The 25,815-nt window shown below is 34.7% G+C and overlaps 1 protein-coding gene across 4 annotated transcripts in view; it reads right to left on the minus strand.

Annotated features, from left to right (window-relative positions):
- Window positions 1-417: 417 nt before the first annotated feature.
- Mitofilin (inner membrane mitochondrial protein mitofilin) overlaps window positions 418-25,815 on the minus strand; it is a 42,280-nt gene continuing 16,882 nt past the window's right edge. For all 4 annotated transcript variants that reach the window (XM_011070431.2, XM_011070430.2, XM_011070429.2 and 1 more), the window contains 5 exons: window positions 11,068-11,226; window positions 8,755-8,858; window positions 7,818-8,005; window positions 2,248-2,443; window positions 418-1,545 (listed from right to left, as the gene is read on the minus strand). In XM_011070431.2, coding sequence (XP_011068733.1) covers window positions 1,540-1,545; window positions 2,248-2,443; window positions 7,818-8,005; window positions 8,755-8,858; window positions 11,068-11,226 — 653 coding nt within the window. In that variant the 3' untranslated portion in view covers window positions 418-1,539. The remainder of the gene's footprint in view (window positions 1,546-2,247; window positions 2,444-7,817; window positions 8,006-8,754; window positions 8,859-11,067; window positions 11,227-25,815) is intronic.

Raw genomic sequence — 25,815 nt, forward strand, 5'->3', positions numbered from 1 at the left:
TGTCTTCGGGTCCGTTTCTAACTCCAAGAATATTTTCACAGACCGTCGTAAGTACATGACCTATTTCAAACGCCAGACGACTAATTAATAGCAACAACGTTAGACAAACGATACCGTCGTTATTTCAAGACTTTCCATGAGTTTTCTATTGTCTACAATCAAATGTCCGGCATACTCATCTTTTATTCTTATTCACATTCCCTATTTCAAAAGAATATCGCTTTTCTTTACTGAAAAAAAATTCAAAGAATCTGTTTAAAAAAGAAACTAAAATATTTTTGAAATAAAGACAATGTTTTTCGAAATATTTAAAATATTCCATATAATTTTCGAAGAATGCAATAATTAGTCGTCTGAAAGGAAATGATGAAATATTATTACATATTGAGTTTTCGTTGGATCAATTAACAGGACACATTATGTCACGAAAAACAATTTTATTTCCAATTTTAACAATGATATCTAGCGTTTCCCCGTCCGTCCGAAATCACGAAGAGGTTTCGAGTGAGAGGCAAAAGACGAGGTAACGGCACGCGGCATGCGCGACGATCGATGCGATACGAGCGACGAGAGTACGGCGCGCGGGAGAGAGTAATATCCGGTTATAAAGTAAAAGGCATTCAACCAGGATAGATGGATGGATGGATAGATGAATGGATGGATGAATGGATCAAGACGAAGAGTTCGAATACATGCATGTCAAGTAATCGTCGTAAATGTAAGTGCGACAAAATGGCGATTTCAGTGGTTGCGGTATGCGTGCAAGACGTAACTGCGTGTCATGCGTGTCGATTGTAAATAATTTAAATATTCATGCGTAATGCGCTGCAATAATCGTAGGACACATTTAATCGATTTTTTTTTTGTATCGCCGTCCTTAAAACAAGACTACCTTCGTTATTTACACTGAGTTCAGTAACTTTTTACTTCGTCACGATTCGTTACTTCATTCATTGGACGAAAAAGTGGTGAATAAAAATAAATGTTTGATATATACCGACTTTTTCGTGCACAGTTACTTTGGCGAGATTACTTTGTCAAATCTGGAATTCTATTCTAGATAGAAAATTCGACATGATAAGAGAAATGAATTTATCAGATAAAATGTTTATTTAAATAAAGTATTATCAGATAAAAAATTTCATATCATTGTTTTGTTTGACTCTCGAAATCTAGCCGAGGTATTTAAAATTCTGTGTATTTCATGTGTATTTCCTACTGAAAAATTTAAATCGAATCCAGAAGGCGGTATCTTAATGCGCGTAAAGTGTATTTATGTGCAATGATCAGGATGGAAAAGAAAAACGTCTCACTGTATTCGTCTCTTCCGGCACACGATATTCCTATTTTTTTAATTGCTAGAAAAGTGACTATACAAGGCTGGCAGCGATATCTCTGTGTTTTTTCTTCGTTCCTTCGTTTTCTTCACTGTCATCGATTAACGCCGTCTCTCCCTATTTCCCTCTGTCATCCCCGCCCCGTTCTTCTATGGATACCCCCATCTCGTGGTTCGGGACAGTTTTCTACGCTCTTCCCGCTTTACTTCTGCTGGAACAATTCGGACAACACCAAAAGGAAAATCAAGGGATGCTCACCACGTGGATTCACTTCCAATTACTGTAAATGCTCTTTTGTACATAGAGTACTACATTGGTAACACTTAAAAAAAAAAAAAAAAATCAGAACGAAAGTCACTTCCCATAAATTTTTGAACACTGAATACAATTTCCAAACTGTTCTACAATTCATATAATACAATTTGGAAAACAGATCGTATTTAATATCCAAAAAATTATAAAATATGACTAGTCTTCTTCCGGTAAGAAAAAGTCATTTCTGTAATTAAGTTGCATTCAAGAGAAGTAATAATCAAGTAAATACATAAATTAATCAATGTGTAACATAAAATGCTTTCTGAAAAATTATTATGTTTAGCTGAAAAAAATATTCTGCTTATTCGTAATTACCATACGCAATGCAATAAATACATTTTTTTGGCAACAAAAAAATATAATTAATCCAATTTGCAAGTGCTATCACACAGGAAAGCTATGCAGAACCTGTGTTATATGAAAACATCGTTTAATAAGCGAGTTATCATTGTCCGATATCGGAGAGCTCCCGCGGCTAGCTATTAATTACCGGAAACATATTTGGTCCACACGCATTTCTCAATGTGACAGGCCCATCGAGAGCATATCTAATCGCATTGCTTGTTTAAGGGGTTGTAACTTAGTGCGTACTGACCTTTGCGGGATCGCCGGCGCTGAGATATACGAGACCGATCACACCTGCGTACGCCAGCAGAGTGTCGATTGCTTGCTGCGTTTCCAGCAGGATCCTCGTCTCGTTCATCCAGTCACTGGCGACGCTTCTGGGAGCACCCTTGAGTAGATTCATGTACCTCAGGGTCATTTTGAAATTGCCACGATCCAACCAATATCTGAAATAAGTTAGGGGTGCGATATGTTTAAAGCTGCAGTAAAGAGATTCTCGTCAAATAATTTCATCTTTGGAATAATCCTTGCAGTCCGCTTAAACTAAAAATTGTAAAATTCAAAAAATGCAAAAATATGATCAGGCAATCAATGATCAAAATGATCAAGATCCACCTTAATCGATTATAGCCTTTTTCATTTGTTTGTGTCATTCATTTTTTTTTATCGATGCATTAATAAATGTCATACCTTTGGATAAATTCATATTGATTTGTTAATTTGATATAATCGAATGCTTCGCAAGCAATGAGCGATCGCGGTTCGCAATTTGCGGGAAGCAATCAGCATGGAAGATTTGTTGGCCGATTTCTCTATAGTTATTCATGAGTTCAACCGATTGCTGGCCACTTCATTCCAAAGTTTAGAGATAGACGAGAATATTCCTCTCCTTCTTCTTCTCCTTCCTACTCTTCCTCTCTCGTTTTCAGAGGAATGCTAGAGAGATTGCGCAATAGTTTGGCGAAAGACACTCGCGACAGAATAATTGGTGACATCCGGTAGCCGGAAGCCGCACTATTGGGCGTGATTTTCCAAAAGGAAACATTGCTTTTGGAGAGAGAGAGAGAGAGAGAGAGAGAGAGAGAGAGAGAGAAGCTACGGTTTGTTAAAATCTTCTGACCGAACTAGTATCCCTCACGAGTCATTTGTTCGTTCGTTCATTCAAGGGAAACGTTTATTCACCGGCTTAAGATTAAGTTAGTGATATCCACCGGATGTCGCTTTTCTCCTGGTACAGCAATGCTGAGTTCTCTAAGAGAAAACCGCATGCAGGATAGAATATCGACTGAGAACTTTATACACACAGAATACCGAGTCGCTTCCGATACGATAAAGTGAGATTAATGCTGTGTATCCTGGTAGATTAAGGGAGAGAAAAAAATTTTCAGTGTTTTTAAGGAATACGAGAGGATTTCTAAACAAACGTATAATTGAAAAACATTTTCTTTTTCATTACACCGTAATATCACCATTCTTAAATCGTAATGTTTATTCTGTTTATGATTTATGACAAAACGATTAGAAGAACAACGCTAATTTATAAAAGACGAAAAATATTACGATTAACAAATCCTCAAATAGAAACGAATTATTTAAACTTAATCATGTTCTTAGTTCTAAATATATATTTTCATCTTTTTCAATTTGCTAATTTAATAAATAAATACTAACTAATATGTATGTAATACAAAATAAATAAATGTTAATGTTTTCGATTATCGAGTGAACATTTTATGTCTAATAATAAACTTTGTAAATTTTCTATCTCACTTTTATGATTTTGATAAATAAATTACCAATTATTGTGCAGTTTTTTTGAAATGAAAAAATATTACACTGTTAAATTGATAATCAATTTAACTTTATTGATGCTGATAAGCATAATATTAAAAATTAATTATCGGATCTTGCTTGATCGCATATTGCTGAGATTATAGAGAAAACTAGAGGATCTTCTGGCTTTCAAAGAAAACCAGAGGATCAACTGACATCACGAACAATCCGACGTACGTCGGATGCTACAGTGCCTATCTTCTCATTACGACAGATCCTATGGAACAGCTACGTGAAATGGGACGCAGTGCGGTATGACGTGACGCGGTGTGGAACGTTTATCCATCCCTTCGGTATCTTGAGAGCGATTCGAACGTAGTCCACGTGGCCTAATTCGAGGCACGGACGCGCAACGATCATGGATACTGAAGTTTCTTGCTGCTTTTAGATTTCATATTCGGCAATATCGCTCTGTAGGAACTTTCCTGCTTGGCCTTCACTAAGACGAGCGAACAATCCTCAAGATCTATTAAGAAAATCTTTCGTTTTTATGAGTAATTTTGCTGTAGATCGCGAATAAGCTCCGGTTGTAGTAGTGTGTGATATCTCTTAATCTTCTCGTAATAATTTTAATTAAACTCTCATATAAAACAAATAATTCATTCCATACTTCCGTTTATCTACAAATTCTTCAGCCTATCTGTTTTCTTTTTTTTTTTTAACAAAGAAGCTTTTCTTGTATAAGAAATTTAAAGCTTTTATTAATTTAAGAAAATTTTGTTCACTTATTTCAAAGTAAAGAGAGAAACCTTTTAGTTTTAACTTCAGTTTTAATCAATATTTAAGTCAAACTTTTCACAAATACAATTTATTTAAAAATATCCACTTTCCTAATTCAATTTAACACTAGAAGTATCAAGCGGTCATATATTCAATTTTTTTAGATTAATACTTATTATAGTTCTTGTGTAAAATAGTATTCTGGCATTTTTGACTTTTCAATAATTGTATCCTTTATATTAATAAAATATCTAAAAATTTAGCCAGATACAGATCTAAAAATAATTTTATTGGACTGTTTATCAAAATAATTGGGCATCTCAAGCAATACTCCAAAAAGTTTTAACATTTTAGATATTTCAACAAAAAATTATCCTTTCCATGCACTTCATTATTAGTTTATTCGCCTTTTTAGTAAAAAAAGAACGTTGGTTCTTTTAGTATCAAGGAAGAGAATCGACTTTCGAAATGAAATGCAGATTATTAAATAATTAATACGTAAGGCAACTACATTTGCGCGTTTCCAGCTAATCAAATGAAAGTTGGAGATTAAAACGCGTATTCATCAAATATTCATTTGCAAAAATCAAGACAATAACGCCCCTTTCAAATTCGTGAAATCTGATACGAGGTATATACCCGTGATATATCGATCGTACTCAGCGGGACACTCCCCTGGAGCTTGCGAATTTTACTCGCGGACGTTGAAAGAGCGTGTGCATACCGCAGTGCGCCCCGAAATTAAAAATTCAGAAGGCTCACGTCCGCGTTTCAGCACGTGTTCGTTCATAGACGATGGACGTGTCGCGCGGATTATATATGTTGCACGTATTGGCAATTTTAAAGGTGCAACTTATATCAGCGTAACTTATTTCAATTGATCTACCGTAGAGATCGACCTGAAATTTATTCGCTAATAAAATGTGCCATTCGCATCAGCAACATTTATTATTTATTCATGTCGTTGAATGCCATTCATAATATCTGTCGTGCGGCAATATCAATTTATTTTGCATGAGTTCTCACTTTGTGTATAGAAGAAAACAAAGTATTCTTGAATAGAATAATTAAGTATTCATCAGGATACCGCTCATGCCTTCTATGAACGGCGAGGGAAGAATACAACTCGAATTGTTTCGTGAAAAAGCTTTGATTAAAACAGCACGTGTCGCTGCAAATTCTGCTCTGTGAAATTACGACATTACATATATTAAAATGTTATGAGTATGCAAAGACGTCAACTATTAACTGAATAAATTACATTTAATTTCGCAGATCACGATCGTATACGCCTATTCGAGAAATTACGATTTTTTTTCTTACCATATACGCTTCGCAAAAATATACCTTACGCATCGATAATGAACTTCGACATTTTTTCTTTTTTTTTCAGAATCCATTCGGAAAATATTCTGAATAATGCAGTTTTAATTCATAGAGGAAAGCACGAAGAGCAGCGATGTGTGTAGATAAGAGAGAGAAAGGAAAAAAGGAAATATAAACTGCCAGGAAAGTTGGAGTAGGGTCCATTTTCTTTTGCAGAAGACAGCTGACACTTCGCGAGTCACAACGAGCGCGAGTAAGTGCTCTTAAGTATGTAAATCTATCGTGGCATGTGAGAGACACTAGCCGATTGCTTCTACAGTATTTTATGCCATAGCAATAACGGCTGGTTTAAAGATATCCCTCGTTTGTGCATAGCGTTTTCCAGCTTGAAATTCTACCACTGCGATTAAGACACGATCGAGCAATGAATTTTTCATATGGATAAAAACATGAGTCACTGTTCTCGCAGATTTTTGTACGTAAATCCGTTCAAATATCTGATATCGTGCCAAAGCGTTTTCTCACAGCTGTACAAGAAATTCTATCGTCAAAATAAAACTTTAACGATAAATTCTCTCGCGTATCTCAACTGTAAAAAATTTCATGTGAAATTACAAAATGGATAAAATTATAAGAGAATATAGTGAATAATCTTGAGACTATTAAAGATGAATATTTACATACATAAATTAGAACTTACAAATAAAATTATTTTTCAGTAATTAAATAATTTACAAAAATAAATTTACAAACTAAAGTTTATAAACATATTATATAAGTTTATAAAATATTTACGTAATAATTCGCCGACGAATTATAATTTTTCTTAAGCTATGATATCCATAAACATAAAAATGCAAATATAATAATGATATTATCATTATGTAATATAATATTATAGAAAGCACATTTACATAACAATAGAATATTATTATTGTAATTTTTCGTCTAATTTAGATAAATATTTACAATTAGAAGTAAAAATATTAATTTTTTCAGTAAAAACTTTTTAGAATAATTTTATATATTTCTACTAAAAATTATGCAATTTTTGCATATTATTTATGTAATTTCACATATTCTTTTTACAGAGTACAGTCGAGTACAGTAGAGCGCTTTCGCACGTTTCATTTTTCGCGTAAATATTTAATTAATGCTGTAAATATTAACGAAACACGTTTGTAATGCTTTTATTGGATACATAATATTTTTCCTTGAAAAAATATAATAAATTTAAGCGAGCTGCAATACATGCCCTGCGAGGCACATACGTACGCTTATCTTTATTTAGTGTTACGCAGAATAAATCGAGAACACCTTTCATAAGAGCCAGAAACCAAAGGGCTGCTGGCACGAGAAAAACGAAGGGATAAGTCGGTAAAACGGCTTGCTAGCGGATTTTGCCGGGGATAACCTGACGAGTAGTAAATGGCGGTGTTCTTTGTCAAAGTGTACGTGGCGGGTATTACGGCAGGTGTTTTCGTCTTTCCCGCCTCGTTGATGGCCGGCCGGATATATTGCTCTACCCAGTCTTTAGGGTCTCGTAAGGATAATTTATAGGGTCAACTCGGGACTGAGCGAACAAGAGAAAGGGAGATGAAGCGTCTTGCGTGACGCGGAAATTGCCGCTCGAGTTACGAGTACAATAAAAGTACATTTAATCGGCAACACAATAAATTTAATCGTTGTCCAACATCGACAATTTTACGCCGTCGTTGTTCACTTTCGTAATCCGTATCGGTTTCGTAAATTTCGCAAGATCGTGAAATTTGCAAGAAGGAATGCAGGTAATCAATTTGCGATAAAAAAGATATTGAGGAAAGTATTTCGCTTCGTTTATAATCCGGCACGATCTCGAGTTTCTTCGCGCACAATAAATTCATTTGATCTTTTATCTTTGAAGATATGAGGGAATCTTTGACAATTTACGAGAATTCTTACCTGGCACGTTGGAGTATGTCGTACGTATTCAGTGAGTTTACGTCGATTGGCTCATCTTCGAGCTCCCTTTTCGGAATTGAATTGGCCGTTTTGATGATCAAGAAACTTTGAAGACAGCTAAGAAGATATACAGGCAGGGCTGCACCTTCTTCAGGCACCATGGCTAATCTTCTCGCCACGCTCTCTACCTAGTAATGTACAACGAGCGAACCATTTTCAAAAATTGATATTATCATTTACATAAAAGAATTTCGTTTGAGCTGATACTATAAAAAAGTTGTAAATAAAAAGAGAAACTCTAAAATGATAATGTTGTCATAAGTAATTTCTTACATCATAATAAGACGCAATAAATTTAATTGAACTTAATATCGCTCCCTTATTTACACAACAAATTAAATTTCTTAGAAAAAAAGAGAAAAAATTATTTTTCAACTTAAATAATATCGGCAAAAAAAATAATTCTTAATGTGATCAAATGTCATTCAAACTTTTTTTAAAAAACTAGCTTTTTTTAATTGTAACTATTCTGATGATTTTTTTCTCAATCTTTTTTTTGACAATTCTGAAAATTTTTTATGAGAGATTTATTTTTGATAGTTAATAGGGTAGTGTTACTTGATTTATTCGTGGTAATAACTTGAAAATTATATTTTCTAGTTGTGTGTCTTTCATTTTTGAAGTAAGGAAGTAAAAATATATATTAACAAAAATAATATAATATCTAAAGTCTATCAATAAATAATACAAAATCAAATTAATGTATAGTGTAAATAAATGTAAATTGCACAAAGTATAATTTTTTATATTATAAAAAGCAATATAAAATTCCAACGTTAATTCGCTTGTCGTTTAAATCACATATTAGCGATCTCAAAGATCATCTCATAAAGCAGAGCAATCTAATTCTAAAGAATGTGGGAAGCGCGGTAATTACCTTGAGGAACCTCTCGCGGAGGATATCCTCCGAGAACACGCCTCTCTTAGCCGCCTCCTCGGGAATGGTTTGGATAGCGGCGTGCACCAGGGAATCCTCCTTCGCTAGAATCAAAGGAAACATAAAACTGAATTGACGCGAATGAATGTGTGGCGGCTTTCTGTGGCTTTCTATTTAATTAATTGACGAAGTATCAATTTCGTACATTTCTCGTACGTCATTCATTCAGCTGACATTTCGAGAATTTCAGCAAACAAAATTAATCAGCATATGAATGTTAATTCGTATGTATATACATATATAACCAAATTTATGCTGTAGTCCAATTTGCTTTGTGGCCACCATTCATGACATTCTGGTTACGTTTTTCTTTCATTAAATGTATTGCTTACACTGCGTCTATAACGTGTTATGATACGTTCAGATATGTTTCAAATTGCAGTTATTTATCGCGAATAATAGGTATATATACATACAATAAATTTATAAAAGATTTTAACGTCAGATAATTGCACATTTATGAAAAGGGTTTGAGCATGGCAGTCATCGATTGAACTATGCGCCTCCGTATATAGTGTAATCGTCGAATTTCAGTGAAAATTGAAAATTACAAAGGTGATTTTGTGATGGAAAATTTTAAAAAATGGTGAAAGCGCTCAGGAAAAAATTTATAGACACTTGGCGCAATTAAGGGCGAATGTTCACGGTAGGGGAATAATTAATGAACATATGCGCGGCGCTCCATCAGGTCGACACGAGCTCTTTTGAAATGCCCACCAGCCTTTATGAAGTTCCACTCCCTTCCGATTAAGCAGTAAATCTTCGATGGTACTCTCTTCTGCGGTTTACCTTGCTCTGCTCTTATCACCTTGGTGGGTTGTGGCCCACATACACGCACGTTTTGAGGAAGAAAGAGAGAGAGGTGAGAGGAGAAGGGAAGAGAAAGAGACCTCATCTATTGTTCCAGCTTTTCATCAACGGTTCGGAACGAAAGTCGTCTCCGGAATAAAGCACGAATTGCTGGGACACGACGGCGGGCGACCGAGCAATTAAAAGTGCGTGCGGAACTCGTTCCCGAATAAAGGAAAAGCCGCTATAATACTCTAAAAACCGGAATAATATTCTTTGTCTCCCTCCAAATCATACAACTTTTGCATGAAACATTTTTCTCTAAAATGTTTGTTTTTGAGATATGAATCTGTAACATTTTAACTAACTCACCCTGTATATATGTATATAATATCGCTCATTCGCTAAAACAACGACATAATCAAAAAATCATTATGTGTGTGTGACGAATTACATTTATGGAAAATGAATATAGAGATATCGAGTACAAAGAAGAAATATCATGCAGATGAAATATATAAATCTCGGCATTTATATGCTCAAACACTATTGTTGTGTAGCAAAGTGCCATTGAAAGCGTGTTTCAACGCGTTAAAAATGGTGCTATGTCATGTCAAAAAATTCGAAGGATGAAACAATAATACGTCCCGTGCAAAAATAATATTTTTCGATATCACAGCACAGAATAATAATAGAGATGTATAAATAAACATTAAGCTGAAATTTAGATAAATTGTTCATCTGTTGTGAAAACGAATTTTTATATATATATATATATATATATATATATATATATATATATAAAGAGAGAGAGTACATTAAATTTTTATTCATTTCAGTCTTACTACTAGTTTTACTCTGCAAATACGTACCTATTTATTTAATATTTCAGAAGTAACAATAACATGAGACTCTACGCAATATGCGGTCAAGTTAATTAATTTAGCCTGACGTCAAATCAACAAATTTCATTTGCGAAAAAACACGCAATAATAACAATATATACAATTACAAGTAATAATAATTATAGGCAACTGCAGTACAAGCGAAACGCAGCCACTCCTAAGCTACAACTGCAAAATCCACGCTCCACGTTTCCACACTCCAAGTTTCTCGCGCTACTTTAGAAGTTATTCGCCATATTTTGTATCAGGCGGAAACCGCAGAGCCCACGGTAATATGAAATTACTTTGGAAGCCCATCGCGTTATTTCTTCGTTTGAAAAGCAAGTGTAAGCCAAATGCATGCAAGTTAGCATATATATGCATGTTAAAATACTTCGAATAAATTATCATTTGCAAGAAAAGGCGCATACATTTGCGTAATAAATTTATGTTTATGTGTGAAAATTTATCAATAAAAATTTTAACGTCTTTAATTTCTTAATTTTTTAATTCATTTATTTATATTAATTGTTTAATTTTTTAATATACCCCTAACGTCATATTTAATCAAGGTACTTACGTGCTGCTTTGAAGATAGCCTTAATTTCAGGTTCTAATGGTTTAATTACTTTATCCTTTGGTGCACCTGTCTGTATGACTTTTACTGTCCTGGCTAAGGCTTGACAAGTCGCCCAAAGGATCTGTACATTCGACGCACCCTTCTCATCCTCTATACGAGCTGAAACAAAAAATATTTCATTTAAACTGATTCATGTTTAGATAAAAATTCCTTGCGGTCGAGAAAAACTTACTCTAACATTCTCGACTATTAAAAATTTAAATAGTCCTGTTAATAGCCTGGAACGAAAGTTTATATCGTACTGATGAAAGCTTGAAAATCGCGCTCGTTTTTTTTCACTAACATAATTTTGCATTTTTGCGGTCATAAATTACTAAAAGAGCTAGCTAGTAGAATTTATATTCGAAAGTTATTACGCGCTAGAGATTTAAATATTGCAAAAATACCAGACGAAAGTTCCACTTAGAATTTAATAATTTACTTGATACATGTCGTATGTGTTCTATACGTTAATATATGCGATAAAACTTAATATTATTTATATCGTTATTAAGTCCAATATTAAATTGAGAATCGTCAATATTTTTCGCGAATTATCAAAAAAAAAAAAGGGAAAACCTGCGATCGATTCATAACATTCGCTTGTCTAATTTAATTTGTACCCACATATCCGTTATGGTTCCCCGATCATTCAAAAATTCTCAAGGGTACCGCTGTGATGTTACTTCAGTGACAAACATTTCGCGCACTTCTGTGACGTAAAATTTTTCAATAACAGCGTTCGTCATGGGAAAATCCGGATATATATGTGAATTATGAAACCATGTTCTCTCGACATATGTGCTCGCATTCTGAAAGGCCGCGCGAGATCGGCGTTATACATAATCCTGTTCATAAACAAAGATAAAACTTGGACGCTAACAAAAATGTAATTCACGGTCATTTGTTGGAACAATAAAATGTTTTCATACGCACCCGAATAAAATTCAGCCATTTATTTATATCTCGCGCTGGAGATAATAATGTATTTTGCAACAGCCATTCGGCACAGATTCACGGAACACAATAATAACTGCAATAGACGGAGAAATAAACAGTCGCGCGATAAACGGACTTTGTCGTCAATATGGTCGAATTGAAAATGTGAATATCGTTTATATCGTGTTAAATATTGTCATACGATTCGCGAATATACGCGCATGTACGCGTGAAAATATTATTTTGAAATATATTCGATGGGTCAATTAAATGGTAATATAACTGCGATATTTGTGTATTTGTTAACTTCGCTGCGACTAATTAAATCATCATTAAATTATCATGCCATGACATAATCGGCATTTAATCGAGGGCATGACGAGCATCCACCTGTCGATTGACGATTGATGAACTGTAAATCGGCTAGAAGGATGTTCGGCATGGCCGTTAACGCCGCTAAGGCTGGCGAGAGAAACGGGATTCAGCTGGATTTCGGTGCTTCTAGCGTGATTTATTACGCGTATCAATCCGGATGAGGTTTACGGAGCGATTTCTTGTCTAGAGAAAATTACTCTACTCGGTTAGAGATTTTCCGTGCTCTCTTCCGTTTCAGCCTATAGGGTAACTCCGATGTATACGCCGCACCTATTAAAAACTAATTTATGAAGTATTATTTACTATGTTTATAGTAAACGAACTATAACAGTAAAAATTTTGTACTGTCTACTACTATGAAAAAAATATTAGAAATCCGAAATATTTATTTTTCATATTAAAAAATAAACTTTTTGAAACCCTTGCATTTTTGCCGTATATCTTATAGGGGTGGGATATATGGCTACTCATAGCGGGGGAGGGGGTATGTACGGCTTATGAAAAATTTAAAAATAATGCATATAAATAAAACGTAAAATGACACAATAACTTATGAAATGTGTTTAAAGTTTTATTAAGGAATAAAAATGGTAAAAATATATATATGAAATAATAAATAATAATTACAATCTTCCTACATATATTACAAGTATTATGACATGAAATAATACATATTTCATATAATGCGTTTATTGCATTTAGTGCACTGAATTCAATCTACGCATTTTGTATGCTTTGAGCATAAATTCTATTCGCTAAAAATGTCGTATATTCCAAACAGATGGGATATACAAGACAACAAACTAAACAAAGAATACAAAAGCAAAGCACTTGTATTTTGCTATACAACATGCTTTACTATTTCACTATACGTATGTATCACGAAATAATCATTAAGTCTTTTACACACCCTATAGTGATCATTTTATGTAGATTATAATTTATGATGGCGTTACTTATTACAGTGACAAATCGATTCAATATCGACTCACAATAAATTCATTAATATTAACAGTAAGATGCTGAAATTATAACACAATACTAATATAACTTAAAGGCATGTAACAGGGTTGCGGGAAAATTACACCCACTCCTCCTATTTTTTCTGATTTCTGCGGCGTAAATCCCAGCGCGGCATATTTGCCGGAGTTACCTTATATTTTCCCAAATCAGGAAATATTGTATTTCCTTTACTTGACTGTACAAAAAGAATGATTTTGTTGAAATAGATATTTAAAAGCTCAATTACATACACACACAGATCTGAAGATAATTTTGTTGAGCTATCAAAATACTTATGTAGGAAGCATAATAGGCAATACTGCAAAAAGTTTTGACATTCTAGCAACAGCTTGAGTTTTAAATAATTCTGATACAATAAAATTATTTTCAGAGCGGTACCTAACTAGATTTTTAGATACTTCAATAAAATCTTTCTGTGTGTGACTACATGTATGCGAACACTATGTCATATGAATGAATAATAACCTTGATTTAGACAAAGCTTGATAAGTTTTAATTCTTGGATTCATAATATAATTTTCATTTTGCTGAAAACGTTTATCTAATTTAACGTTATCGTCGCTTCCCGAAATGACCAAAGCAATTACAGTTCACGCTTGGGTTTCAGAGAGAAGTGCGAAAGCAAATTATGGTCTGTAATAAGTGCAATATTACTCTTTATAACGACAATCGCTGTAAAAGCACGAACGTTTCGAGGACACGTGCGTAATTAATCTCTCGCGATAGAAGGGATCCACTCTTCCCTGCGATTTTATCGCGGCGAGTTACGGGGCGCAATTTTGTCGCCCAAATATCATTATCGTGCTTTTTCATAAAATATCCATAATACGTTCATAGTCAGCAAATCGCCGGTTATCTCTAGTTTTAAATTACTCGGGCTCAAATGATCGAATCTGTGATTCGTAGTCGCGGCAATATCATTTCTCGCAATGGCTATAAAATTCCAGTGCTCTTTAAGCTAATCCTTCGCGGGGTGTATTTTCATCTCCCCGCGACGCTTTAGAGAATGCTGGGGATAAACCGTATTATCAATTTCGCCGCATAAGCAAACCTCGCAAATTCGCAATCACAAACCAGTTCAGACCAAATTACCAAATCCGTCGCGCTATTTCGGCTTTATGGTGCCCGCCGCTTTATTGGTGGTGCATTACTCACAGACCGTCTGTCGCTATTTCCTTTTATGAGTAGATCGAGTGCGACGAGTAATTTTCACGAAAAATTGAATATAAGTCATATCAACTTGTCGGCCGAAATTCCATCCGCGGGATGATATATGCATCCGTCATGTGTATCCTGGAAACTAATTATTCTGTGGCATTCAGGTAGTTATTAAGTCCGCGGTTTTATATTCGTTTGCCAGTCATCATACGGTTTTATTGGCAATATCATTGAATCCGTTTAATGCCACATTGAGCTATCCATCTTATTTTTACGGTTTGGTGTTAAAATATGAATACATTTGATGCAAAAAAAGAAACAATTTTAATTTGAATCTTGCAAATCACGAAATGTAATCTACATAAATAAATATGCAAATATATAATAAAACAAATGTGCGTTTTTAATATTTGATCACATAATACTTAAATCTTGCTTAACTCGCAACACCCACTATTATACGTCCTCAATCGATCAATTTTCATCAACTTTATCGCTACTAAAATGCAAAGTACTTGAAAGCTATATAAATGGTAAAGATAAATTATCGAAAAGATATGGTATTTTAGACCATCGCTTTCTCACGCAGCACTACTTATATTTTCCGCATATAAATGACCGCTCATAAATTAATGCCTGGCGCTCTTCCTTTCTTCTCGGATTCCAAATCGCATTGGCGAAACGCATCGACTTCAATGACTTAAAGCGATCATAAAGCCAAAATGACAGACCGATTGCCCGACGTGCGATATATATCCCGGAATCTGTTTTCCTTCACTCTCTCTTTTTCCTCCGTTTTCTTCCGTGCTTATATTGCCGCGCGATGGACTTTCAGCGAGCGATTCTCACGCTTGAGCAGGTCGATGAGCATCGACGCGGAAAACGGAGAAGGTCGAAGGGCCCGGGACTGTTTCAAGCCGGATCCACTCCATCTCGTGTGTTGGTCCTGTTTCCTGTCCCTCTTCTTGCCAAATGAAATCACGTTATTACGTGGGTAAGGCCGTTCACTGGACCGAATGTCGTCGCGAAAAATTCCCATTAAATCCGTCGTGTATCCATAGGAATTATCAAACTCCCGAATGAACGCGTCCAATTATTCCGGATAATTACCAGTTTGTCCGAGCCGGCGGCACGGCGGCGTATCGTTACTCTGACGAAGTTCCGCTCAGCGGTTTGCCAAAATTAATTGTCTCATGAAGATTGTAATTACTGGACCGCGAATATTTTTTCCGCGTTTATCGACGGACGCAGCGCGTAAGAAAGTAAAAAAAAGAATAAATAAAAAAAACAAACATTTATAAATGTGTCTTTTCAATCCTGTTGTTTTATAAATTGCTGTTACACAACCTAACACGTGATGGTCCAATTCTATACCAACGGTGTTCTAAATTTCATCCGGGTAAATATTGGTTACTGTATATATGTAGAGAGATTTCAGTAAACTGTTTATTTATCTTTTAACTACGTGTATCAATTTTCGTACTTCGTTACCAGCTTTGTCTGTGATTGTCGCTTCATAAAAGCGTAAAGCGGATGTTACTACAACGAATGTTAGTTAACGCGAATTAAATTTAATTACAATGATATATATTTAGAGCATTTCCTCTCTGCGTTACTTGTCTTTAACTATCGTATTTTGCATTTTGTTTCGCATTTTTTTAATCCAATAATCATTTATATGCCTACCGCCGTTTATCGCAAAAAATTCCGTATGTTATCTGGTGGCACCGAGCCAAGTCATACTGCCGCCTATTCCTCTTTTATGTTCTCTCTTTCTCATGAGTTAAAAAATTCCAGTTAATCGATAAAGAGAAACGCTGGCATTAATGTTGCGAGAATTTGTGGTCAAATAATACTTATCGGTTCATTCGAATGAATCCAGACGAGTGATTTTTTTCTCTTCTCTCAATCGTTTCCGGTCCATCGACTTGTCTTTCACAAGGAAAAGCACTGATGAAATCAGTTTGGAGGGGATTAAGCGAAGCTAGACCACGTAATGTTTTACGCTCCAAGAGCTATGCGAATTTCGAGGGCTGCTCTTGAGCTCTGCTTTCATCGCCGTGCAAGCCGTCCCGCAACTTCCGCATTCTTCCTCTCTGTTACTCTTCGTCCTTTCTGTGACCCTGTTTTGCGAACACTCTCGGATTGACGAGCGTAACGATGCGGTCGATGCATGACAAAAGGGTGGATTGCACAATCCCCTATGTCATGCCGACACGCCAAACGCTTTTCCTCTATCCACCGGCACACATTGCGTCATGATGCTGCGTTCCCGCACATCAACCTGGTTAAACATCACGTAAAACACGCGACTATTACCTCCAACTATTTTCCTCCCACAGAGAAGTACCGGCCGCTGGACCAACGGTGGAGATGTGCTCGAGTTTAATCGCGAAATAAGATCGTCCGCAGCAGCAACTTTCTAATGAGGACGACCTGAGTGCTCTAAGCGTAATACGTATGGTGACATCGGTTTAAAATATTTACGATGTGTGGCCGCGCTCTCTTATCTCTGCACGTGACCCCCGGAAAGTTCGTTAGTTAAGCAAATTATTTTAAACGAGTTTTTCGGTTAGAAGATGTATCAAGCTGCTATATCCCGGATGGTATCAGAGCACTAACTCGGCCATCAAGATAAAAGCGGTAAAACATATCGGTACGAGCAAACTCTGCCGAAATTAAATTCCCAGGCCACAACAGTGCGGTCAACGTAGAACAGCGAACGGCCTGTTTAATTTTTAGACTTTAGAATACAGCGACTTATTGCGTATTAATATATAATCGCATTTAAATTCCATGTCTCTTGTACATATTTATTCAAGTTGTCTATTCTTTCCTTTTACTTGTCATTTCATGCACGCAAATACGATTTATTTAATTGAGGTGTACGAAAATGTTTACGCTAGCTGATTGGAACCGTCTTATATCAATATGTACCTAAGTTAAGGGTTACGACAAGAGCACAGATTCTTATATAACGCATAATGCATAAGAAAATCAATCAATAAAAATCTTTTATTTCATAGAAAGGAAGAAATTGAAAAAGTTTGATTGGTTCATTTTCTTATGCATTATGCGTTATATAAGACTCTATGCTTCTGCCCTTAATCTCTTAACACTAGAAGAACCGAGGCAGCCAATATGGCTCCTCGCAAAATTCAAATAACTATAACTTTTCAATTTTGCTTTCACGTGATATTCTTTTGTGATGTTTTATCATTTTTCATGTTCTTACTTTTGATAAAAAAAATTTCAATTATACATATAAAATGGTTGAATTTTTATTTAATTGTTGACTTAGAAGGATCATTGAAATCAATTTGACTTCCTTGTGTCTGAATTATATTCGCATACGTTTTATTTACAAGTTTATGACTTTAAATGTTCAATAAATTAGTGATATTGTCGTTAAAATGTTAAATATAATTATCCATACGTTTCATTACTTTCTATTTGTCATTTACGAAAAATGTATGCTTGGCGTTAGATTGGCTTCTACAGAGATTGTCAAATCTGATTCTTCTAGTGTTAATACGTATATAAATCTGATATTTTTATGTAATAAGTTTATACATAAAATTTACTGTATCTATAGCTTATTATTTTTAGATTAAATCCTAAAATAGAAAAATATAAAAAAGTTATATGAAAAAGAAACATACGCTTCGAAGGATATCACGATGAGAAATACAAAAATTGGAGTACAGACGTAGAAATGCGAAATCCCGCCATCAACGATCTTGCGCTCAAGATAATTGATTGCTGTTCATTCAAAGCTCTATAAAAACGGAAAATCTATAGCTCGAAGATCGGGTAATCGAAAGCTCTAGCAAGTAGAAAAATTCGCACATCGACGATGAGGTAATTAAAGATAATTAATCGCCGCTGCAAACGCTATCACGATGTATTGTCCTGTTCGTAAATTGATAGAAAGCGAACATAGCAGCTGTCTTACAAAAAACACTATTAATAAATCCATCGTGCGAAATTGATCGATTAATCAACCTCTTTTATCGATTGCAATAAGATAGAGTCCGCCGGTCTACTTAATTTTTGAGCGTATTAATAAAATTCTAATTTACAAGTTTGATTACATAAAGACATATATCACATATCAACAAAATGAAAATTTAGAAATAAGAGAGATTACGACAAAATAAAAAAAAAGTAAGACAGTGAAAAGTTTAATAAACTTTTCTTATTGTACTGATTATTAGTACATTTTTTGTATAATTTTCAGATACCAATTGCAATGAACTATCTCAGATTGTCATTATATCTAAATTTTCGTTTCGAGTTAATTGGAAACGAATACGAGTGCAAAGTTGTTTATCGTATGAAATATAATTCGAGCTGTTACTAGCGTGTCAATGTCGTGAGATCAAACGTTACAGTACGCTCGGAACGTAAATTTATACTTTAACAAAACACGTAATATATATAGAAATTACGAGAAAGCCAGCGTTGTTTGACAATTTATCGTTGCGTAAACAAATCGAAAAAGAACTGACATCATAAAAAACAAAATAAAAAAAAATTATCCGTATAATTCGAATTTCAAAAGCAAAAAAAAAGGACAAGTAATATTAATTATACTAAGTACACTAATTTTTCAAGTCTAAAGGATTCTCTCTTCCCTTTCGAAGTGATTTTTTTAATTCAGAAAAAGTTTTTTGAGTCATGCAAAGAGTCCTCCCTTTCCTTCCGGCGCGGTTTCTTGTGAAAATATTTTTTGGGCCGGTCTAGTATTTGTCCTTTTAATCAGAATTCTGTAACATCATCATTCTCGATTACAATCTGAAATCTTTTTTACTCCTACACTAGAATTCTCTCTTTTTCGTCAAATATCAATATATCTATCTCACTTCAAAAGTGACTAGTTCAGCTACAGAAAACAGATCTCTTGATGCGATTTCCCCTTTTATGATTCTAAGGATTCAAATAAAACAATAAGTCACAATAATATCAAAATGGCGTTAAAATAAATCGTTAATGAAAAAGTAATTTTTAATAATAATTTTGAAGTTATTTTGACGTTATTTTTATGTCATTATAACTTGTATTCTGTTTGGAAACATTCCGCAATTTTTCGAAAAACTTTTCATATGTGATAAACGTTACTTCGAGTATTCGCGCGCCTATCGAAAGAACGAAACAAGTTTTGCCGATAGAGGACAATCAATTTGGCACTGCAGCACTGCGGATGGTTTTTGATTTTGTTTTGTCGACAGGCAGACCGTTACTCTCGCGGTGGGCGATTATTTGAAGCGTCTGTAAAAATGACGGTGGACGAAAGAGCAGTGACAGTTCATCATAGTAGATTTCAATTTCAATCCCGATTTTGAGCGGTAATTATCTTTATCCATTGTTAAATCTCGTAATTAACATTTGCATTTTTAAATCACATACATCTATTGGTGTGCTACTTAAAATTAGAGTTAATCGAACGTTATTAAATAACTAGACACTAAACAATGATAAATTCTTAACAATAGAATTATTCACACACAGTATTTACGAGCGCCGATATAATTAATTTTCAATGAATAAAAAATAAGGAGTAATTATTCCCGACTATTTAATTATATTTGCTTCAAATTTACTAAATATACTAAATACATAGAGAATTTTATTTTGAATAAAAATTACGCTACATATTGTAAATAAATTTTCGCTATAAATTATGCGCTGTTGTCTTTCCAGGTTTTTACTGCTTCGCCGCAAGGGCAACTATATCTCAATTAGGACAATCGAGAAAACTTTTAATTGCCACAGTGCCAACGCAGTAGAAGCGTTCGTCCTTTTCGTATCGGCGTTCTACAAAATTCACGAAGCTCGAACAACTCGTTGACTCGATATAGCGCAACAGTCAATACAAGCGTCCATTTAATCGGTACCTACCTCGAGACTTCTCTCATTAACAGCATTGTTTTTCTATCGGAGGTAAAGAAACGTCAGTGACGCGCTGCCGGTCGACATTATTTGTAATCGTTACGGAGAAACTCCACCAGGACTTTATTTCTACTGTCGTACAGTTTCCTAGCATGAGCCGGCACCAGCGGAACACCGCGGGCCATTGAAATACGAGCCGAGAGCCCTAGTACTCGAATACCGGCTGGGAGAGAACGCGACTGACTTTTCTTTTTGCTTCTATCTTCTGACGCTAAAACCACACGACGCGAGGGAGAAATAGGGGTGGACCACTGCTCTCTCGGGGGAAAGTTGCCCATTGCATTTCGAACGGCGACGTAAGAACACGGTTAAGCCGCATTCCGACGGTATGGTATCTCGACAGTAATGCGCAGAAAAAGCATAGGATAGGAGCCATGGAAAGCGAGGATCTGCGATCATTGTACGCCACAAGACCGCGTCGAGAAAACGAGCGCTTTTCAGCTCTTCCCTTTTGGGGTATTTGAAATTTTCACCGCAGCGCTGACGCAGAATGGAAATTTACAGCAAAGATATATATTCAACACAGAAATTGTCGGAAGCAATAAAGTCGACTCTTGGAAATATAAAACGTTTAACTCGTATAAAAAAATGTTTAAAGATTTTTGTATTATTTTTTTTAACGCGAGGAAAACTGAAATCAAATTATCAAACTATGCATGTGTCACAGCTTTACAAATCAGACGATTCAAAACGATGATGACTGCTTTGAGATTCAATGAGCGACTTTTTGTCAAAGTCCAACGCTAGCGGATCCACGAGGGTCATATCTTCTCTTGGAGTTTCATTTTTTTGAAATATTTATGATAAAATATTATATATTTTTTGAATATTTCTAAAATGCTTAATCACACAAGTCTGATTTTCTAAAAATATTTTTTAATTTCAAAAATTCCTAAATATAAAAAAGAATAAATAGATTTTATTATATTATTCTTTTATGTGTTAATATAATTTCAAATAAAATGTTTTATGAATTATACATTTTAAATAATATCTTTCAATGTAATAACTTAAATATTAATTTAATATTCTATCCTTCCATATTTGACCTTAAAAAAATTTTGTTTGTGGGGTACCCAATAGTCCCCTTAATAATTTCTAGATCCGCTAACATGATGCGATAACATTTCTTCTTCATCGCAGATGATTTTTTTCGATATTATCTGTGGTAGTTCGAGTCTCACGTAAACGAGTGCTTTTCTTCTCGCAAATGTTTCCGTGCGAGGGTTATAGACGTTGCAACCACAAATGAAGGGTAAAAGAAAGACCCAACGTGGGAATCTATCAGCTCGGCAACCTATTTTCTTCCTTTTTTTCCATCCCCTTCCGAATTTGCCAAATCACTTTCGTCGGGATGAAAAGCGTACGGGATAAAAACAAACGCATTTTAAACGTGAATTTAATAAAAATGTGCAGGGGTGCGATTAATATGCATCTCAATCAAATACATATTTACGACGGTCATCAATTTTGTGAAAGAAAAATCAATATTTATAGCATATATTATATATATATATATATATATAACAAAAAGTGTATATATAAAATAAAAGTGCATATATTATATATAAAAGTGTATATATAACAAAATATATATATAAAAAAAATAGAGACAAATTTATCCATCATTTATTATTCATCAGTTTAGCTTTGACAGAATATTCGGTTAATATTTTTATGTTATTAGTAGTTTTAATATTATATATGTTTTTGACCGTTAGATTTTCAGCAGGCTCCCAAGCTTAATTAAAATATATATCGGTGGTTTGAAAGGTACATGCACACGCTCTTCCTACATATGTATGTTCCTATCAGTATTCCACCTTCGTCCTGCCCTGCGTCCCAAACTTTTACGCGCTTCCACGTTTATGCGTCCCGCTTCCAGCTGTCACGCTATTAATTTTGAGACGTTTGGCATCGAGAAACACGTACTGTCTGATTTACGAGAGAATTGCGACTCAACGGTCGTCGCGCCATTCGCGTGATCAAGAAAATATTGAATCGTAAACGCTCGAATAGTTGTGATTAAACATCCGATTCTACATTGGCGTCCGCAGTCCCGTCGGCATAAAAAAGTCGACTCTCACGGATATTGGATGTCTTTTTGCAGAGTCATCCTTTTCGCATGGTACACCGGATATATAAATTCATGTATAATATCCTTAAATATATTCACGTTTGCGAATAACATGAATCTGTTATAAGCGAAGAAAAGTTATATCTAACAATAAGTGCACACAGAAAAGTTAAAACGTCGCGCAAACAACCGTGAACGATTTAGCAATAAAAAAGCCGTAAATTAAGGCTTTTCGTAGCCGACTAAGAGATTTATTATCCTCGATTTAAATTTTTCAGCTTTCACGCGAACAATAACTAGAAACACTAATCAAAGCATTTATAAATGAAAAAAAAACTGATGCGTCGAAAAACCGAATAGTCGTAATAAATATAATAAATACAAAAAGTATTTATACAAGGAAAATTTTTATACGAAGTCTTATTTTAAACAAATAAACATTAATTAGCAATTTTATACAATGAATATGTTCTAATAAATAAAAGAGCTTTGTGTGTTCCTGATTTTAGAAGATAAATTTATTAAAACACTTTTTATGTCTCAAATAATATAATTATTTTTCATTTTTGTTTATTTTTAAGATAATATTGTATATTTTAATTATTATATATATATCTTTAAATAAAATTTGAAAAATATAGCCTATTTTATTCTTTGTTAATAAATTGTCAATTAATGTTTATTTTTAAAAAATAAAGTTTTTTTTAAAGATATGTTAATTCTCTTTTTCGAATATATTTCGCATTCACTATATAAATTGTGCATTTTCTGATCGCCATTAAAAAAATTGAACATATTAATATCTCTCTTTAACTTGATATTTTAAAGATACTTAAAATGATATGATATAATATTTTACTGTTTCTAAACACCAATAGTGAGAACTTTATAAAAATGTGTAGTCTATTCTTATCATGTCTATGTAAGAAAAACCGACGCGTTTTTTGTTTTCCCTAACAATAAATACCTTTCCTTCAACAAAAATAATTTATTCAGCAGAAAAAAAAATATATGTACTGCTACACACACACACACACACACACACGCACGCACGCACGCACGCACGCACGCACGCACGCACGCACGCACACACACACACATACGCGTGATGTTCTTCTTCAAAGATGTACTTCCATTTTCACAACATCAATTCAATTTTATGTGAAGGATATCGCGAAAGGAAAAGAATCCAAGAAAGAGATGCGTGAATCATAAACCTTATAGTAATACGACTTGCGCATTTATATTAAATATATACTATCTCTTATATACTATCTCAAATTAAAAAATATCTTTGAACTTTATGTCGTCGTTCGCAAGATTTCGTCAATTTAAATTTTTTAGCTTCCACCCAAACGATAATAGGCAACTCTAATCGAACCAATTTGTATGAGAAAAACCAAAACTCTTTTATGCTTCCGTTTACCGTCTTTTATGCTCCCTCTCAGCAATGCAAAAATAATTTATTCAATAGGAGAAAAAAAATACATGCTTTACACGATACATTGACGCTTTCCTTCAAGGTTGTAATTCAATTTTCGCGACTATGATTCAATTTTATGTAAAAGGAAGCTATCGCGAAAGGAAAAGAATTCGAGAAAGAGATTGTCGCGCGAATCGAAACCTCGCAGTAACGCAACTTGCATAACTATGTTAAGTGTATACCTCGAATTTGAATGCTCTCGTCATTCGCGAGATTTCGTCGAGAAGTTGTCATCTTCAGAACGGTTGAGAGACGAATAGTAAACCGTCAAGTGCAGCTTCTTGCGAAGTTCTCTCGCGTAACCAGCGACGCAGATGAATTTTAACGCAACGTAATTGTGGCGGAAAATATTCAACGACGGTGATTATCAATCCCGTATTTCGCGAGTGTGGAAAATTACCAAGGCAGGAATCATAAACCACATCGACGTCGAGCAGAATAACGTCGGTATCCCTACCTCCCGAAGGATTTGCGTCCAACGCGAGCGGTATCTCGCGCGAGTTGAGTAGCTCGATGTAGCATTAGTTAAGTCTCGTCGAGTACATGAATATGCACTGCGTATCGCAGTACTTGTTAGTTACAGTCTTCGTCGACGAAATGTGAATCGATTTCGTCTCGGCGACAACGAGATTAGACACTATCTTCTCACGTTCGCTGCTATCAATCCACATGCGTTGCTATCGAAAGAGAAACTTAATTTCAGAATTAGACACTTCGTCGCAGTTTCTCCCTTCGAGCGAAAACAATTTGCGTATCCCATTCGCGCTCGTTACCGTAAATTCGACGTTATTATTTTCTTCATGAGAGAAAACTCGTCGCGAGAGTAATAAACGCTCATGGAAGTGCGAGATGCAGCCGCGTTTTTCGATATACGTGAACAGTTACCGTGGCCATCGCTTTTTCTCTTCACCACCAACACTCGATGTCGTAATACTGAGCCTTAATAGCGCTCGCGAGAGACGTATGGCAGAAGTTATAATTGGAGCACACGCCGCATATGTTAGTCGGTTTGTCGAGCTGATAACCGCGACCTACGATCTCACTCGCTTTCCACCTTCATTCATTCATTTTATTGCCATTTCAACTACCTTGCGTACTGCAACTACCTTTATATCATGTTTAAATTTAAATATGAAAGTACATTAAAGGAGCATAACATTTGTACTCGTTTCTACCAATAGTTTAATTTTAATCTAGGTTCAACTAATTCTTCATTCATGATTCTTTTCTAGTTCTAATTAGAAAAAGATAAAGAGTAAGTTGAACGAGATTAAAGTTAATTTATTGATAGAAATAGGCATAAATCCGTACTCTTATTACGTACTCTTATTATAATTATTCAAATTACTCGATAATCGTGTCGTCTTAAAATTTTGCATCTGAAAAGGGCAGGCTATAACGCGGCTAAAGAATACATCTCATCTTATTATACATCTTGTTGTTTACATCACTATTACTCGTTGTTGCAGAGGGGTGACTGAGAGAATTGCGAACATCTAAGGGAAAAGTTAAATAAAACAGACGATTATTTAGCACCAATTGTAGAAGTCTTTATTTAAAGGAGATACTCCAGTTATTTGGCTTTAAACTGTAATAATTAATTGTCCTCTGTGCCGACAATATGGAATTTTAACTTTTCCGTCAGCAATAAGGGTCTTAGAAAACAGAGCAACTTTTTTTACTGTTTCAGATTAAAATCAGA

Source organism: Acromyrmex echinatior, chromosome 1 (genome assembly GCF_024713525.1).
Source record: "Acromyrmex echinatior isolate Ae372 chromosome 1, ASM2471352v2, whole genome shotgun sequence".
Classification (NCBI taxonomy): Eukaryota; Metazoa; Arthropoda; class Insecta; order Hymenoptera; family Formicidae; genus Acromyrmex; species Acromyrmex echinatior.